Below are 17,050 nucleotides of genomic sequence, written 5' to 3'. Positions count from 1 at the left end.
AGACATAGTTTGCGAAAATTTCCTTTAGCTCATGAAATTTCATGTATCTTTCAGGAGTGTATTTCGACAGCCGAGTGGAACACGTGAAATTTGTCGACTTCTGTGGCAAATACAGGATACCGCTGATGCAATATCTATGCTCTTCAACGTTGTATCAGCGAATCGTCCCCTTCGTCAGCAAGCGAGTCTTCGGAAGAGGAAGCGTGTCATATGGTGAAGAGAGTATTGCTTGGCTGATTGTTGACTCGCTGCAAAGTTTTGCCGTTATAGGCTTATTGCTGCTGATGTTGGCAAGTCATTGGCATTATTTTTGGTGTAAAGAATAGGGTGTGTGTTGTGCAGTGAATGTCAATATAAGCAAAGTTTTTCTTTCTGTTAGTTGACTTCCTGCCCTTCGCAATGTTCCATATGCCATTCTACGCAGTCCAAAGTGTGTGTCTGATAAGTAACTTCGGCATTTTATCGGCTGAATACTAGACACACAGTGGGATATCAGAAGCATATCTAAGGGAAAAGAATGTTATGATGTATTACAAAATCTCTGAAAGCCTGTCATCTATGGTGCGTGCCCCGTGAAACATTCAGTGTAATGGAATTAGCATTTCTCTGATTGTAACAGTGGGAGGTGAAGCAGTGATGCACCGATGGAGGAGTTAGTGTTTCTGTAGTGAACAAAGGAAGAAGAGGACTGAAGCTTGTGAGAGACTAAGAGGAAGAGGGGGGGGGGGGGGGGGGGGGAGAGAGAGAGAGAGAGAGAGAGGAGAGAGAGAGAGAGAGAGAGAGATACTTTTGCAATTGGGCAACTTAATGTCTTGATTGTGCTGGAATTATGTTTGTTGCTGCAAGATGTGCCTTTTATAAAGGCGCACTTGACAGATATGTGAATGGTTTCTGATGCCTTGGAAATTGTCTCCATTATAAATAGATTTTTTTACTTGTCGTTGGAATTGGTGGAAATTAAAAATTTCATACTCTGCAGCAAACTGATTTGAAAAGTAAATTTTCAAATTTTTAAACTTGATGTGTATCACATTTATTAACATGTAACTGTTCAAAGAGCTGCACTTTGTGGAATTCAGTTTTTTTTTTCCATTGCAACTGTACTGCCAGACAGAATGACACCTTCTTTACCTGAAAACTGACTGTGTTTGGCTCCTACCATTTTACATAAAATAGCAGATGTTGAAAGTGAGATGTATCAGTGTATTGCATTCTGTTTAGAAACTTCATTTTATTGCTTCAGTGAAATAGATGTCATGTTTGTTTCCAAACTGATCTACTAAGATACTGTCACAAAGTAGGAAAGTAGACACTGTTGTCGTTTGTAAAATACCGTCACTATGCACCTTTTAGAGAATTTTTCACACTGACATCATAGTCTCTTTTCAGAAACAAAGTATTGTAAATCAGTGTGGAAAATAGAATTATTAGAATATTTTGTTTTAAATAGGAACACAGACTTCTTGAACTTTGAAAGTATCGGAGACACAGGAATCATTGTATTATATTCTCATACTGCCTGATACATTTTGCTTTCCCCTGGATTATGGGACCATTTTAATTATGAAGTAATTTTCTTGCTATAATAGGGACAGTCTGACTTGCTGCAGAAATATAATTGACCATTATTTGGTAAGATTGACTGGATTACTTTTATTACTACTCTGTCAATAGAGGAAAAAAGTAGTCATTTAATGAAATGTGTGAAATACAAGCCTTTGTATAATGATCTGATAACTAATTCTGATTGTGGTTGTGTGTACAGTAGCTGGACTTACTGTGTGAATTTTGTATGATATTTGTAGTTTTATAAAATTTCATAAGAATTGAGATATAAAATGCAATAAAGTTTTGTAAATTATTTCAGATTCTAGTATGCTTTGCCTTTTTGATAATAGTTATTGTGAATATTTATGATTACCAAGCCGAGTATGGCAAACACTGATCAGCCAGGACATTAAGACCACCAACCTTATAGCGAATATGTCCACCTTTGGTACATATAACAGCGGCAGTGCTTCGTGCAATGGAAGCAATGAGGCCTTGGTAGCTTGCTGCTGGGAATTGGCACCACTTCTGCCTAATTCCTGTAAATTCCAGGGAGGGGGATGATGAGCTCAGACGCCAGGTTCAGTCACATCCTAGATGTGTTAAATTGGGTTCAGATCCAGTGAGGTGGGGGTCAGCACACCAATTCGAACTCGCCACTGTGTTCCTTGAACTATTCCATCACACTCCTAGCCTTGTGATATGGCATATTATCTTGTTGAAAATACCACTGGCATCAGGAAACATGATCATCATGAAGGGCTGTATGTAGTCTGCGACCAGTGTAAGATATCCTTGGCCATCATGATGCCTTGCACAAGCTTCACTGGACCGTGGATGCCCACTCGAATGTTTCCCAGAGCATAATGTTGCCGTGACCAAATTGTCTCTGTCCCATAATATAGGTGTCGAGGAGCTGTCGCCCTGGAAGACGACTGATTTGCGCCCTCCCATTGCAATGATGAAGAAGGTATTGGGATTCATTAGAACATACAACATGCTGCCACAGCGCCAATGTCCAGTGCTGATGATCGCATGCCCATTACCATTGTAGTTGCCTTGTTTCATAATGGTGACCATTTCTCCATATGTAGGTCAGTGTCAACAAAATATTTTTGCATTTGGAGGAGAAAGTTGGTGATTGGGATTTTGTGAGAAGATTCTGCTGCAGTTAAAAAGCCTTTGTTTTAATTATGTACCCCCCAAATCCTGTATCATTGCAGTGACACTCTCTTCCCTATTTTGCATTAATACAAAATGTGCTGCCCTTCTTTGAGCTTTTTCAATGTACCTCCATCAATCCTATCTGGTGAGGACCCCACACCATGCAGCAGTATTCTAAAAGAGGAACAACAAGTGTAGTGAAGGCAGTCTCCTTAGTATATCTGTTAAATCTTCTAAGTGTCCTGCCAACAAAGCGCAGTCTTCGGTTAGCCTTCCCCACAACATTTTCTCTGTGTTCCTTCTAATTTAAGTTGTTTGCAATTGTAATTCCTAGGTATTTAGTTGAATTTATGGCCTTTATATTTGAGTGATGTATCGTGTAACCGAAGTTTAACGAATTCCTTTTTGCACTCATGTGGATGAGCTCACATTTTTCGTTATTTAGGGTCAACTGCCAATTTTCTCACCATTCAGATATCTTTTCTAAATGGTTCTGCAATTTGTTTTGATCTTCTGATGACTTTATTATTTGATAAACGACAGTGTCATCTGTAAACAACCTAAGGCAACTGCTCAGATTGTCTTGCAAATCGTTTATTTAGACAAGGAACAGTAAAGGACCTACAACACAAGGTTGGGGAACGCCAAAAATCACTTCTGTTTTACTCGATAACTTTCCGTCAGTTGCTACAAACTGTGACCTCTCGGACAGGAAATCACGAATCCAGTCACATAACTGAGACGGTATTCCCCAAGCACGCAATTTCGCTACAAGCCACTTGTGTGGTACAGTGTCAAAAGCCTTCCGGAAATTCAGAATCAATCTGAAATCCCTTGTCAATAGCACCCGCCACCTCATGCGAGTAAAGAGCTAGTTGTGTTTCACAAGAACGATGTTTTCTAAATCGACGTTGACTGTGTGTCAGTAGACTGTTTTCTTCGAGGTAATCACAGAATCTGAACAACACTACAAAGAGTTTGGCATAGTAATCTTGACATGGGTAGAATTGCTCATATAAGTTTAAGCTTACATTAGAAAACTACTATTTCACTGTATGTGACTTAAACATAACAAGAACTGAGCTGCTGCAGAAACTAAAAACTCTGCAAAACATGAAAACCTGTTTACAAAAAGGGCACTGAAAGTGATCCAAAAAAACTACTGTCCAGTTTCATTAACATACATTAGTTTAATCTTAGGAAATATTCTGAATGCAGATGTAACGTGGAATCACCTCCATGCCATCCAGCATGGATTGTGAAAACATCGATTGTGTGATACCCAATACATCCTGAAAGCCATGGATGTGATCGTATCGGGTATTGAACAAAATCTGTGACAGGATTGAGGATTTCCCAGTAAAGAAGGTACAACTTGGAGAGTCACTGACAGATGTAGGAGTAACTATGTGTATGCCCCATGGAAGAGTGTTGGGACTCCTGCTGTTCATGTTGTATGTTAATGAACTTCCAGACAATATTAATAGCAACTTTAGTCTTTTTGCAGATGATGCAGTTATCTATAATGAAGTTCTGTCTGAAAAACTCTGCACGAATGTTCAGTTAGAAGTTGACTGGATTTCTAAGTAGTACAAAGATTGGCAACTTGCTATAGAAGTACATAAATGTGATACTGTGAACATGACAAAACAGAAATGTAGAACCGTGATCAATGAGTCACAGTTGCAGTCAGTCAACCCACATGAATACCTTGTGTGTAACAATGTGAATGAAATGGAATGGTCACATGGACTCAGTTACAGGTAACACAGATGACAGACTTGAGTTCATAGTTAGAACCCTTTGGAAATGCAATCAGTCTACAAAGGAGATTGCTTACAAATCACTCCTACAACCCATCTTAGAATAATGCTAAAGTGTATGGAACCCCCAATAGGACTAACAGAGACCATTGTATGTGTGCAGAAAAGGGCAGCACAAATGATCACAGATTTGAGAGACCATGGGAGAGTGTAATGGAGATGCCGAAGAAACTGAAATGGCACTCTCTTGGAGATAGACACAGACAATCCTAAGAAAGCCTATTTAATAAGTTTCGAGAATCAGCTTTAAATGATGAATTTAGGACCCCCAGCGTATCGCTCCGTATGGATCTCGAAGATAAGATTAAACTAATTGTAGCAGACACGCAAGGGTTTAAACAATTGTTCTTACCAAAGTGTTCTTACAAGACAGCCCTAACTGTACAACTGTTTATACCATTTGTTACTATTACGTAGTGTTTTGTTGGTGTTTCTGGTCATGTAGCTCATCCCTTTTACTCTTTTCACACAGAATCTTTGGTTCCGTGACAACATTGGGGTGACGATGACCTCAGATGATTAAGTGATTTTGATTTTTACACCAGATGATGGAACTTCAAGTGTTCTAGAAATGGTCGTGTACCCTATAAATACTGGATTAAGCAACTGTCCTGCGGTTTTGTCATTTTTCAAAATCATTCTTTCCATGCTCCACATAAAATTTGAAAGGAAATAAGCCCAAAGAACCATTGTAGCGGAAAGTACCCTCTGCCATGCACTTCACAATGGTTTGTAGAAAATGGATGTAGATCTAGCACTGAGGAAGAAAATATTTTGTGCACAAAGGTATGCAACAAAGGTTATATGTTGTACCTGTTTAGAACCTCTTATAAGCGTTAGGCATACAATCAACAGCCTTGCAGTACATTTAAGGTTACAAGGAGCTGTAACGGCTGGTCAGTGCATATCCACAGGAGAAAAATCCAGGTCCATGCATCCTGGAGCCCACTTCCCAACCTTACCCAGTCTATCCCTCTGTCATTCCTAAGGAAGAAAGTAACAGTTACAAAAGCTGAAATAATGTTCCTTACTAATTGTGACTATCACCAAACTATTAACTTGAATAAGTAGAGCCCAGATTTCCATGTAGATGCAGGCATGTTTTGGCCACCTGTGAATAAATGTATATTTTGAAGATTTCTTGAATATTACTGCTTGAATTCAGGTATTTATAATGTGTGAGGTAACGGGCAAGTTGTGGCGCCCTGGAAATATTCTAAGTTCAGAGTTGGCAGCCACTGCTCGGGCCACGTGGCAGGGCTGAGTTCATTAGCATCCGTGTGGTGTGTCACAACAGCCAGAGCATGTGGTCCATCAAACACGTGGCTGGGAATTCCTTGGTGATGCTGTGCACCAGGGGGGGGGGGCCAAAGATTGCGGACTTTATGAAACCTTAATGGCAGACATTTCACAGTTTGTATAGAAATTAATAGTAGCCAGATGTATCATGATACCCCAAAAAGAAACATGTGCATTACTATTATTTGCACGATGATTCTGATGGTGTAATCAGATTTTCAGTATCTTTATTAGTTTAAAGTTTAGTATCTGATGGTAAATTATACAAGTAACACCAGCAACGAATTTCCAAAATCTAAACACTTCATCCGATTTCGTCAATAGATGTGTCTTTAGAAAGCTATTAGTGTAAACCTAAATTGGTATAAATTACAGGCATGTAACTTGAGTAGTACATGAGTTATTGGAGGTCAAAGTGGCCAATTACTATCAATGGCATCAAGCCTTAAGTACTCCACAGTTACATGAAAAAACGGTAATAGCATGCTTATAAATATATTTATTTATATATGTCTTTGTTTATATCCAATATATATACTATTCATGAAGAAATTGGTTAAATATTTACTGTGTTATAGAAAGCACAGAGAAATTAGGCTACTGGCCCACCTTTTGTTCTATTCCTTTATATATGTTTATAAATAATTTGTTTATGTATCTAATAATGTGTGTTAGAGCGTGTTTATGGTCCAGCCATAGGAATATTTATAAAATTTAAAGTTATTTAAATGTAAATAGAGTACTTCGAATGTATTTGATTATGTTTGTGGGGGTGCGTTGGCATGAAGACATGGCGTGAGCGCTCTAGCCAGACACAGTGCTCGTGAATGGGGAGACTGGATGGAAGCAAGTTCGGGTGAAGAGTGTGGGGGGTATGGTACACGACACGAGGAGTGCTGGATGTGACAGCACAATGGACGCTCGAAGTCGGCCGAAGGACTTGGAGAGTGGAGCGGTTTGTGCGTGGTCGCGAGAGATAGAAATACTTAAGAGTGCCGTTTTGTGAACTTGTGAGATTTCCGTAGTTTCTACACTGAAGACACAGTACACGTTTGGAAGTGAATATCTCGCGAGCTATGTTGTTGTTCTTAACTAATTACGTGAAGTAGGAATCTATAGTTTCCCTGTTATTTAACTTATATTTTATTTAATTGCTTGACAATTGACACCAATAAGTCTTTGGCAGAAATATACCCCATTCTCAAAAGTACTTCTACTATTGTACTCATCATTTAAAGTCGTTAAGATAGTACGTGCAGATTTTAATTAATTGCTATCTTTCATTTATAAATTTATATGTTACATTCATAATTCGCAATTGCCGAGTGATAGAAACCTTCAACCATTCAATTCATGTGTGTAATCTTATCGTATACTGTAGACTCAGCAGTATTTGGCCTGTAATGCGGCAACTACGTATCCCAGCCCCTAGAGAACGAAACAAGCCAAAACTTTTAATATTACAACTGTGAGTCGGAGGATACGTAGTTGAGGGCCACCATCATTTCACACATTTTTATTTTGAAAGCCTGCAAATTTATATATCATTTTTTTCCGGCCTGAGTGCATATATACCAACAACTTGCATGATAGTACCTCTTATTGATGTTTTTTCACATGAAATACACCACAGGTGCAGAACATGAGTAATTTCACTAATTTTGTTACAGCGTATAAACCTCATAGTGAGCTCATGCATCCCAATTCAGCTTGATAGATATCAGAAGAAGTGAGCCCAAGCCTCCCAGTTCAGCTTGGTAGATATCAGAAGTCGATATAATTCTTGCCAATAAATTTAAATAAAAAAGGGACATGTTGTTGTTAAGTGACGCTGCCCCTTATATGATGAAAGGACAAGCAATTAAAATACTTTATCTTAACCTAAAGCACTATATATATTTGCCCATGGTCTACATCAATCAGCTGAAATAGTACACCTAAAATATGACAGTTTGATTATGCTGATATCCTCCATAAACAAGGCAAATAATGCACAAAATACAAAGGTTTTATAGTTCTGACAGCATTAATTAAGTCATATGCTGACTTTTTTTTCCCTAGTGAAAGTATTCTGGAAAGTTGCCACATTTAGAGTTGTACTGCCAGATTTAGCTTTGCCACCACAACCTGTTTTAACCAGACTGGATACCTAAATAATTTCTGCCATTCAGTAATTTTGATGAAATTGAGTCAGTAAGAGACGGTTAATTCCCATAAATTTATTGAAGTTAACATCTGTTAGCTTCATTTTACTGAAAAGCCGTAAGTTACGGCCCCCTAATTGTTTTTTCCACTTTTGCGTCACAGACGCTTTTGCAGCCACTAATGCAGCTTGCTTTAAGGAAATGGAAGTGGCAATCGAGACAAGAGATTTCATGCAAGATACAATTTACAGCAAATCAGATTTTGTGCATTTGCCTATGGCAACGACAAAGTTGGAAGCCACAGGTAACTGGTAGAATCTCTGACAGTTATTTGCAGATGCTGAAAAGTCTTAGCAATCATCCTATGCAGAAGTTGATGTTGCAGCAAAAGGTAAGATGAACAAAGTTATCGGATCAAATCATGATATTGCATTTATGAAGTTGACAAAAAATATTTTGCGGTGAAAGTGAAAAATACTTTCAACTTGACATGACATTGTTTGAAATTTCTTCATTCAAGTACACACGTGTCAATTCTTGCGACAGGAGGGAGGTCATTTTCTACGTACATGAGCCTAAGTAATGAAAATTTGAAATTGGTTGTTGTACACTGTTTTATAAGAAAATAGAAATATAGCCCTAAATTTTGACACTACATGTTTTTATTGTTTTGTTGCCTCATTGTTCATGTTTAATGATACAATACTACATGAATGCATGCACGTTTTACGATATGATAGTGCACGAAAGTCTGGGATCTATTATTAAGCTATGGTTGCAAAATATTGACATGAATTATTTACAGAAGAATGGAAAAAGTGGTACACGCGGCTCTGGGGAAGATCAGATATGGAATAATCTAGGAACATGTGAGGCAATACTCACCCTACAAATTATGTTGGAAGATACTTGAAGAAATGCAAACCTTTGTAGACTTAGAGAAAGCTTTTGACAATGTCATCTGGAATACATTCTTTGAAATTCTGAAGGTAGGAGGAATAAAATAGAAGTAGAAAGATGCTATTTACAATTTGTACAGAAACTAGATTGCATGTATATGTGTCGAAAGATATTAAATGAATGTCATAGTTGAGGATCGAATAACACATATTTGTTGCCTTCCCCCAATTTTAGTCACTCTGTACATTGAGCAGACAGGAAAGGAAATCGAAGGAAAGTTTGGAGAGGGAATTAAGGTTCAGGGAGGAGAAATAAAAATTTTGAGGTTTGCTGATGATAAAATAATTTTGTGAGAAGGACTTGGAAGAACAGTTGAGTGAAATGTGCATTGTCTTGTAAGGAGGGTATAGATCAACATCAACAAAAGAAAAACAATGGTAACTGATGAATGTAGTCAAATTAAATCAGTCGATGCTGAGGGAATCGGATTAGGATTTGAGACACTAAAAGTAGTAGATGAGTTTTGGCATTTGGGCAGTAAAAGAACTGATGATGGCCAAAGTAGAGAGGATGGCAGTGGCAAGAACAGCATTTCTGGAAAAGAGAAAGTTGTTAACATCAAATATAAAATTAAGTGTTACAAGTCTTTTTCTGAAGGCATTTGTGTGGAGTCTAGCCTTGTACAGAAGTGAAACATGGATGATAAGGTCAGATGAAAATAAAATAGAAGCTTTTGAAATGTGGTGCTGCAGAAGACTGCTGAAGATTAGACTGGTGGATCACATGACTAATGGGAAAGTACTGAATAGAGTTAGGAAGAAGAGAAATTTGTGGCATAACTTGGCTAAAAGGAGGGATCAGTTGATAGGATGCATTCTGAGACATCTACTAATCAGCATCAATTTAGTATTGAAGGTAAGTGAGGCGGGGGTGGGGGGAGATAAAAGGAGATAAAACTGTAGAGGGAGAGGAAGAGACAAATACAGTAAGCAGGTTCAAACGGATAATGTTACAGTAGTTATTTGGAGATGAAGAGGTTTTCACTGGACAGAGTGGAGTGGAGAGCTGCATCAAACCAGCCTTCTGACAGAAGACCACAATGAGAACTTATGTATGTGTCTGTTGTCAGTACTTTGTAATTATGTTTGTTGTTAACAATCAATCACAGTTTGGAAACATCATAAATATAATACTAGAAGGACAAATGGTGTACATTATACACCCCACAACCTTACTGTGGCACAGTGATAAGTGAGGTACAAAGCCATAAAAATCTAATCATTTACCTAGTCGGGTTAATCATCCAATAATAACAAAATTAACATCAAATTTATATTAAATTAAAAACTGCTTGACACTCCTTTTACTTATAGAATAATTCCTGAATTTGTAAAACTATAGGATGTCCTACAAAGCTTCATCCAATTTCTTCTTCCTTCTTCTTCTTCTTCTTGTTCTTCTTCTTTTCCTTGTGCCTTTATCCCATGTCAGCACAGTTGTTAATGGATTTTGAATGGTTAGTTGAAAGGGACGTTGAATGCCCTTCCTGTCACCAACCCATTCCCCCACCAGATGGAATATGTGTACCCCAGTGGTCTGCGTATAGTCGTATACATGTGAAAGTGGGCAAAAATTTTCTTATGTGATTGAGGGGACACTCGGGTACCAGCCTGGTAGTGACCTTTCGGGATTTGGGAAACTGCCTATAAACCACAACCAGGCTGGCTGGCACAGTGGCCCTCTTCATTAATCTGCCAAAAAGATTTAATCTAGGCAAGCACACTTCCTCCATCCCAAAAGTGGTGCTGTAACGTGTGGCTCTCTAGGTGGATCGTTAGTGCTGCAATTTCATAAACGTATACCTTCTACATGCACGAAAACAGAAAACTGTTATGGACTGTAACTTATACATAAGACTAGAAAGTTTTTATTTTCAAAAGAACCATCCAGTTTTACAAACATCACAGACATTGAAGAGCACAGAATACTATATAAACTTTTCTTGTTCTTCTTTTCCCATACATGAAACTCTGTGGACCATACAGCAAGTACTTGTCTACAACCGTTCGGCCACCGTGTCCATTTTCTTCCTCGTGGCTGTCTTTTTGAACTGCACGTACAAATAAACTATGCGCAGTCGGCTGATTCGTTTCTCCTACTCATACCTAAAATATCAGGTGTTCGAAATGTTGGAAGGCTGAGTGATTCTACAATTTCCTCCAAAATTCTTGAAGCACTACAAGCTTGTTCACACTGCTGCTTTACCATCTTTCTTTCATCTGCCAGATGCCAAGTTCGGTCTCAAATCCAATGCTCTTTCTGTGTTCCCCTCTGCCTTTCTGTGTTCACCTCTGTCGTCCCATTCTCTCTTCACCACATGTACTGACAAAGTCTTTATATTTTCTTTTAAAAAAACCACTGTAATCAAGTCAATATTATGCAACTAATAGGAGATAAGCAGCAGCTACACAATAAAACTGAGGCAGCAGTTTTTTGATATTAATGTACTCGATGAAATTTCGATGATTCCAAAAACATCAGTCATACGAAAAACAACTTGCACCTTTCTCAGATGACGTCCCGAGAGCCGTGGATCGAGACAGTCAGGTAGGTGCAGTATTTCTCAATTTTCAAAAAGGCTTTAACTCGGTATCAAGCTTATGCTTATTATCAAAACTATGAGAGAATGGTGTATCGAGCAACATCTATGACATGACTGAGGCATTTTCAGTAGGAAGGACACAGAAAATTACCTTGGACTTCCCTATACACGAACATCCCTCACGTCTGAGGTCTTGCCACTATTGAACACTACCTTCCTTACTCTCCAAACCCACTACCTCATGAGGACACACACCACACTAACTTTATCCTAACACACAACAATTCAGCTTTGATGGAAGGATATACACACAAATATGTGGCACAGATGTGGGCATCTGCATGGCATCCTCCTATGCCAGTCCGTTTATCGGCCATCTGGAAGAAACCTTCCTAGCCTCCCAAAATCCAGAACTTCTGGTTTGGTTCAGATTGATTGATGACATCTTCATGCTCTGGGCTTAGGGCCAAGACACCCTCAGCACCCTCTCTCTCATCCCCTTCACCAGGTCCTCCTCAATCCAGTGTGCCATCTTCCTGGACATTGACCTACTCTTCTCTGATGGCTCCATCCACACTTCTGTCCACATTTAACACACTAACCACTAACAGTACCTGCATTTCAACAACTGCCATCACTTACATACCAAAAAATCTCTCTCGTACAATCTGGGCACCCGGGTACAATGTATCTTCATTGACAAGAACTCCATTGCTTAGTATGCCAAGTGCATCACAGACATGCATTTCTTGCAGATCTAGTTTGCTAACAGATTTCCCATGCCATTTCCCAACACATTCCTCCCACCACTCCCAAGAACCAGCTACATAGGAGTGCCCCTTCTGTCACCCAAAATCACCCCTTCTGGAACAACTGAACCACGTCATTCATTATGGCTTTGTTTATCTATCATCGTGCCCTGAAATGAGGGACATCCTACCCAAGATATTTCCCACCCCTCATAAAGTGGTGTTCCGTCACCGACACACAACATCCTAGTCCATGCCCGTGCCAATCCCAATTCCAACCCCTTGCCACAGGGATCAACTCCTGCAGAATACCAAGGTGCAAAACATATTCTTGCTATCTGATTCTTTTCATAGGTTTTTCCCCACCCCATCAGAGTCTGGGCCCCTGTGAAAGCAGCCATGTCATGTACTAGCTCTGCTACAATCATTGCACAGCTTTTTATATTGGTATGACTACCAATCAACTGCCCACCAGTATGAATGGTCACTGTCCAACTGTGGCCAAGATCAAGGTAGACTACCCTATGGCAGGAAATGCTACTGAACATCTAGATCCACCCCTCCACCACCATCTTTTCTGAACTGCACAGATGGGAGTTATCCTTACAACACATTCACCACAGCCAAATTATCCCGACCTCAACCTACAATTCCCCCTGTGGATCCAGGGTAAGAATAGGCCCGAGGTATTCCTGCCTGTCGTAAGAGGCGACTAAAAGGAGTTTCAACCGTTTCGGCCTTCCATGTGATGGTCCCCCTTGCGGTTTGACCTCCATTTTTCAAAGTTCTACGGAAGTACGAGCCTTTTGGGGAAGGACACCTTACGTGGTGTACCACTGGTCCCCAGTGCACTAAGACCTTGGCACTCAGCATTGTAACGACGCTGTAACCATACCCACTATTCCTCAACCTGGACCTAAACGCCTGATGGGTTGTACAAGTTACGCCCATAGTGCGTCCCCATCTGCACCTACGATCGTGATGGACTTTCCATGGCACCCGAAATCCAGCACGGTAGCCAGCCCATTGTGGTGGGGTCATCATGTACCCTCTAGGTTGTAGCCCCCTGACAACACAGGGATCGTACTGCCGATCCCTGAGCTGCACCCTCCCCACGTCGGCCAAGGAGTAGATGCCCATCTCCTCGGGGCATCAGGACTCCCGGCAACGGTCATCCTGCCAGGTGGCCCTTGCTGAGGCTGGGTGGCGCCCGTGGGGAGAGCCCCTGGTCGGAGTGGGTGGTATCGGGGCGGACGTTTCGCAGATGAAACGTTAACATGCATCAGGTCGCTCTGCGGCCGAGTCTTTTAAAAAGAAAGGTACTGTCTCCGGTTCTGGTTCTCCTGCCCTTTCCCCCTTGACCACTCCCTGGGAGGAAGGACAGGCCCACCGGCTTGAGGCGAAGTACTTCCCCCGCTATTTGGTCTGTTCTCGAACCGATGGGGGGACGTTCGCCACCTCCAAGCCCATGTTCTTTGTTCAGCACATCGAGGACATCTTCGGGGAAATCGAGGCTCTCAGTAAAATGCGTTCGGGGTCCGTTCTTATAAAGACCACCTCTGCCACACAGTCGGCGGCGCTCCAGGCATGCGACCGACTAGGGGACATCCCAGTGTCCATTGTCTCGCATCTGGCACTGAATAGGACGCAGGGGGTTATTTTTCATCGGGACCTCCTGCTGCAATCTGCTGAGGAGCTCAGGGCCAACCTGGAGCGCCGAGGTGTGCATTTCGTCCGGCGAGTCCAGCTCGGCCCCAAAGACCGTCGCATCGACACCGGGGCCTTTATCCTCGCCTTCGAGGGGGACATTCTCCCGGAGAAGGTAAAGGTGATGTGCTACCGGTGCGACGTGCGACCTTACGTCCCGCCTCCTATGCGCTGTTTTTGGTGTTTGCGCTTTGGGCACATGTCGTCACGGTGGAGGCTGAGCCCCTTTGTGGCGATTGTGGATGTCCTCTTCGTGAGGAACATACATGCACCCCACCACCTCAGTGCGTTAATTGTCCTGGCATCCACTCGCCTAGATCCTTAGACTGCCCCGCGTATCAGAAGGAGAAAAAGATTCAAGAACTCAAAACTTTGGATCGTCTCTCTTATTCTGAGGCCAGGAAGAAGTATGACCGCCTCCATCCCGTGACGTTGACCACTTGGTTTGCCTCAGTCATGTCCACTCCTTCCACAGTATCCTCACACCTATCCTGTCCCCCCTCCACCTCCTCTCCCCATCCGGGGTCTGTGCCTCCGCCTCCCAAATCCCTCCCTTCCAAATCCTCCTCCCCCGCGGCCCCCGCCCCCTCTGCCCCAGGGACCACCCTTCCTCCTCCCCCCCCCCCTCCCCCGCCGCCTGAGAAGTGATCCTCTTCTCAGGCGTCCATCGGGGAAACGTTCCGGACCCCGGCTTCCGAGGTCCGGCGTTCCAAAACGGACCCCGCGCGTGAGGACCTTCTTCGGGTCCAGCCCACCATCCCTGTGCCTCCTCGGACTTCAAAGAAGGCCTCCAAGAAGAAGTCTCTATCCCCCTCTCCACCCCGGCGCGTTTCGTCTGATGCTCCATCCGTGAGTCGCTGCTCCCGGCCGTCCTCAGTTTCGCCGGGACGCTCTGCTGCCAGGCGCTCAGCTGGCCTCTCGTTGGCAAATGATGCTGCCCCTCCTATGCAACCCGGGACAGTGGCCGCAGCTGGCAACAACTCGATGGAACAGGATCCGCCTCCCTCCGGTTGTAGCGTTGTTCCCTCGAAACCTGGCCCTCCGCGGCTGTCGAGGTGACCAGCTCTTCCCCCGTCTCGTTCCCCCTTTTTTTTGACTAGCGATGGCCTTGTTACATTGGAACATAAGAGGTATTCGATCTAATCGGGAGGAATTACAACTGCTCCTCCGCCTGCACTGTCCGCTCGTCCTTGGTCTCCAGGAAACCAAGTTGCGCCCATCTGACCGTATTTCCTTTACCCACTATACCTCGGAGCGGTATGACCTCACCCCTGTGGACGGTATCCCAGCTCATGGTGGGGTCATGTTGTTCGTTCGGGACGATGTCTATCACCATCCCATCCCATTGACCACCCCAATCCAAGCAATAGCTGTCCGTATTACTCTTTCTGCTTTTACTTTTTCAGTTTGTACCATCTACACTCCATCGTCATCCACAGTTAGTCGGGCTGACATGATGCACCTGATTGTTCAGCTTCCTCCGCCGTTTTTATTGTTTGGCGACTTCAATGCCCATCATCCCCTTTGGGGCTCTCCTGCATCCTGTCAACAAGGCTCCCTCTTGGCGGATGTCTTCAACCATCTCAATCTTGTCTGCCTCAATACTGGCGCCCCGACTTTCCTCTCGGACTCTACTCATACCTACTCCCACTTGGACCTTTCGCCGCCATCCTACGTTGGCGAATTGTATTGGATACAAACGACTCTGAGCGCAATGCCGTAGAGTCATCAAAGACAGCAAAAAAGCTTGTTGGGCCTCTTTCACCAGCTCCTTTAACAGTTTTACTCCCTCTTCTGTCGTTTGGGGTGGCCTGCGCCGGCTGTCGGGCATTAAGGCCCACTCCTCGGTACCTGGCCTGACCTCAGGTAATGAGGTCCTTGTTGATCCTGTGGCTGTCTCCAACGCCTTCGGCCGCTTTTTCGCGGAAGTTTCAAGCTCCGCCCATTACCACCCTGCCTTCCTTCCCAGGAAAGAGGCAGAAGAGGCTCGGCGACCTTCCTTCCACTCGCTGAATCTGGAAACTTATAATGCCCCCTTTACTATGCGGGAACTCGAACGTGCGCTTGCACTGTCCCGGTCCTCTGCTCCGGGGCCAGATGCCATTCATGTTCAGATGCTGGCACACCTTTCTCCGGCGGGCAAAAGCTTCCTTCTTCGTACCTACAATCGCATCTGGACCGATGGCCAGGTCCCCATGCGTTGGCATGACGCCGTTGTTGTTCCTATACCCAAACCCGGGAAGGATAGACACCTTCCTTCTAGTTACTGCCCCATTTCTCTTACAAGCTGTGTCTGTAAGGTGATGGAGCGCATGGTTAATGCTCGGTTAATCTGGATTCTCGAATCTCTACGGCTACTTCCCAATATCCAATGCGGCTTTCGTCGCCGCCGCTCCGCTGTTGACCACCTTGTGACCTTGTCGACATTCATCATGAACAACTTTTTGCGAAGGCACCAAACGGTAGCCGTGTTCTTCGATTTGGAGAAGGCTTATGATACCTGTTGGAGAGGAGGTATCCTCCACACTATGCACAGGTGGGGCCTACGCGGTCGCCTGCCCCTTTTTATTGATTCCTTTTTAACGGATCGAAAGTTTAGGGTACGTGTGGGTTCCGTATTGTCCGACGTCTTCCTCCAGGTGAATGGAGTGCCTCAGGTCTTCGTCTTGAGCGTAGCCCTTTTTGCCATCGCGATCAATCCAATTATGGATTGCATTCCACCTAATGTCTCAGGCTCTCTTTTTGTCAATGACTTCGCGATCTACTGCAGTGCCCAGAGAACATGCCTCCTGGAGCGCTGCCTTCAGCGTTGTCTAGACAGCCTATACTCGTGGAGCGTGGCAAATGGCTTCCGGTTCTCTGAAGAGAAGACGGTTTGTATCAACTTTTGGCGATATAAAGCGTTCCTTCCGCCATCCTTACATCTCGGTCCCGTTGTTCTCCCATTCGTGGAAACAACTAGGTTTCTAGGGCTCACATTGGACAGGAAACTTTGCTGGTCTCCGCACGTCTCTTATTTGGCGGCCCGTTGTACACGTTCCCTTAATGTCCTCCGAGTTCTTCGTGGTTCATCTTGGGGAGCGGATCGCACTGTCCTGCTTCGCTTGTATCGGT

The 17,050-nt window shown here is 43.1% G+C and overlaps 1 protein-coding gene across 1 annotated transcript in view; it reads left to right on the top strand.

Moving 5' to 3' along the window:
• Positions 1 to 1,876, top strand: part of LOC126424781 (leucine-rich repeat-containing protein 58) — a 15,045-nt gene extending 13,169 nt beyond the window's left edge. The window contains exon 4 of the mRNA XM_050087544.1: positions 55 to 1,876. Within this exon, the coding sequence (XP_049943501.1) occupies positions 55 to 326 (272 nt within the window). The 3' untranslated portion in view covers positions 327 to 1,876. The remainder of the gene's footprint in view (positions 1 to 54) is intronic.
• The last annotated feature ends 15,174 nt before the right edge of the window (positions 1,877 to 17,050 follow it).

The sequence above is a fragment of the Schistocerca serialis genome, chromosome 10 (assembly GCF_023864345.2).
Source record: "Schistocerca serialis cubense isolate TAMUIC-IGC-003099 chromosome 10, iqSchSeri2.2, whole genome shotgun sequence".
Classification (NCBI taxonomy): Eukaryota; Metazoa; Arthropoda; class Insecta; order Orthoptera; family Acrididae; genus Schistocerca; species Schistocerca serialis.
The sequence above is the reverse complement of the archived record's forward strand: the minus strand, read 5'-3'. Positions and strand labels throughout refer to the sequence as shown.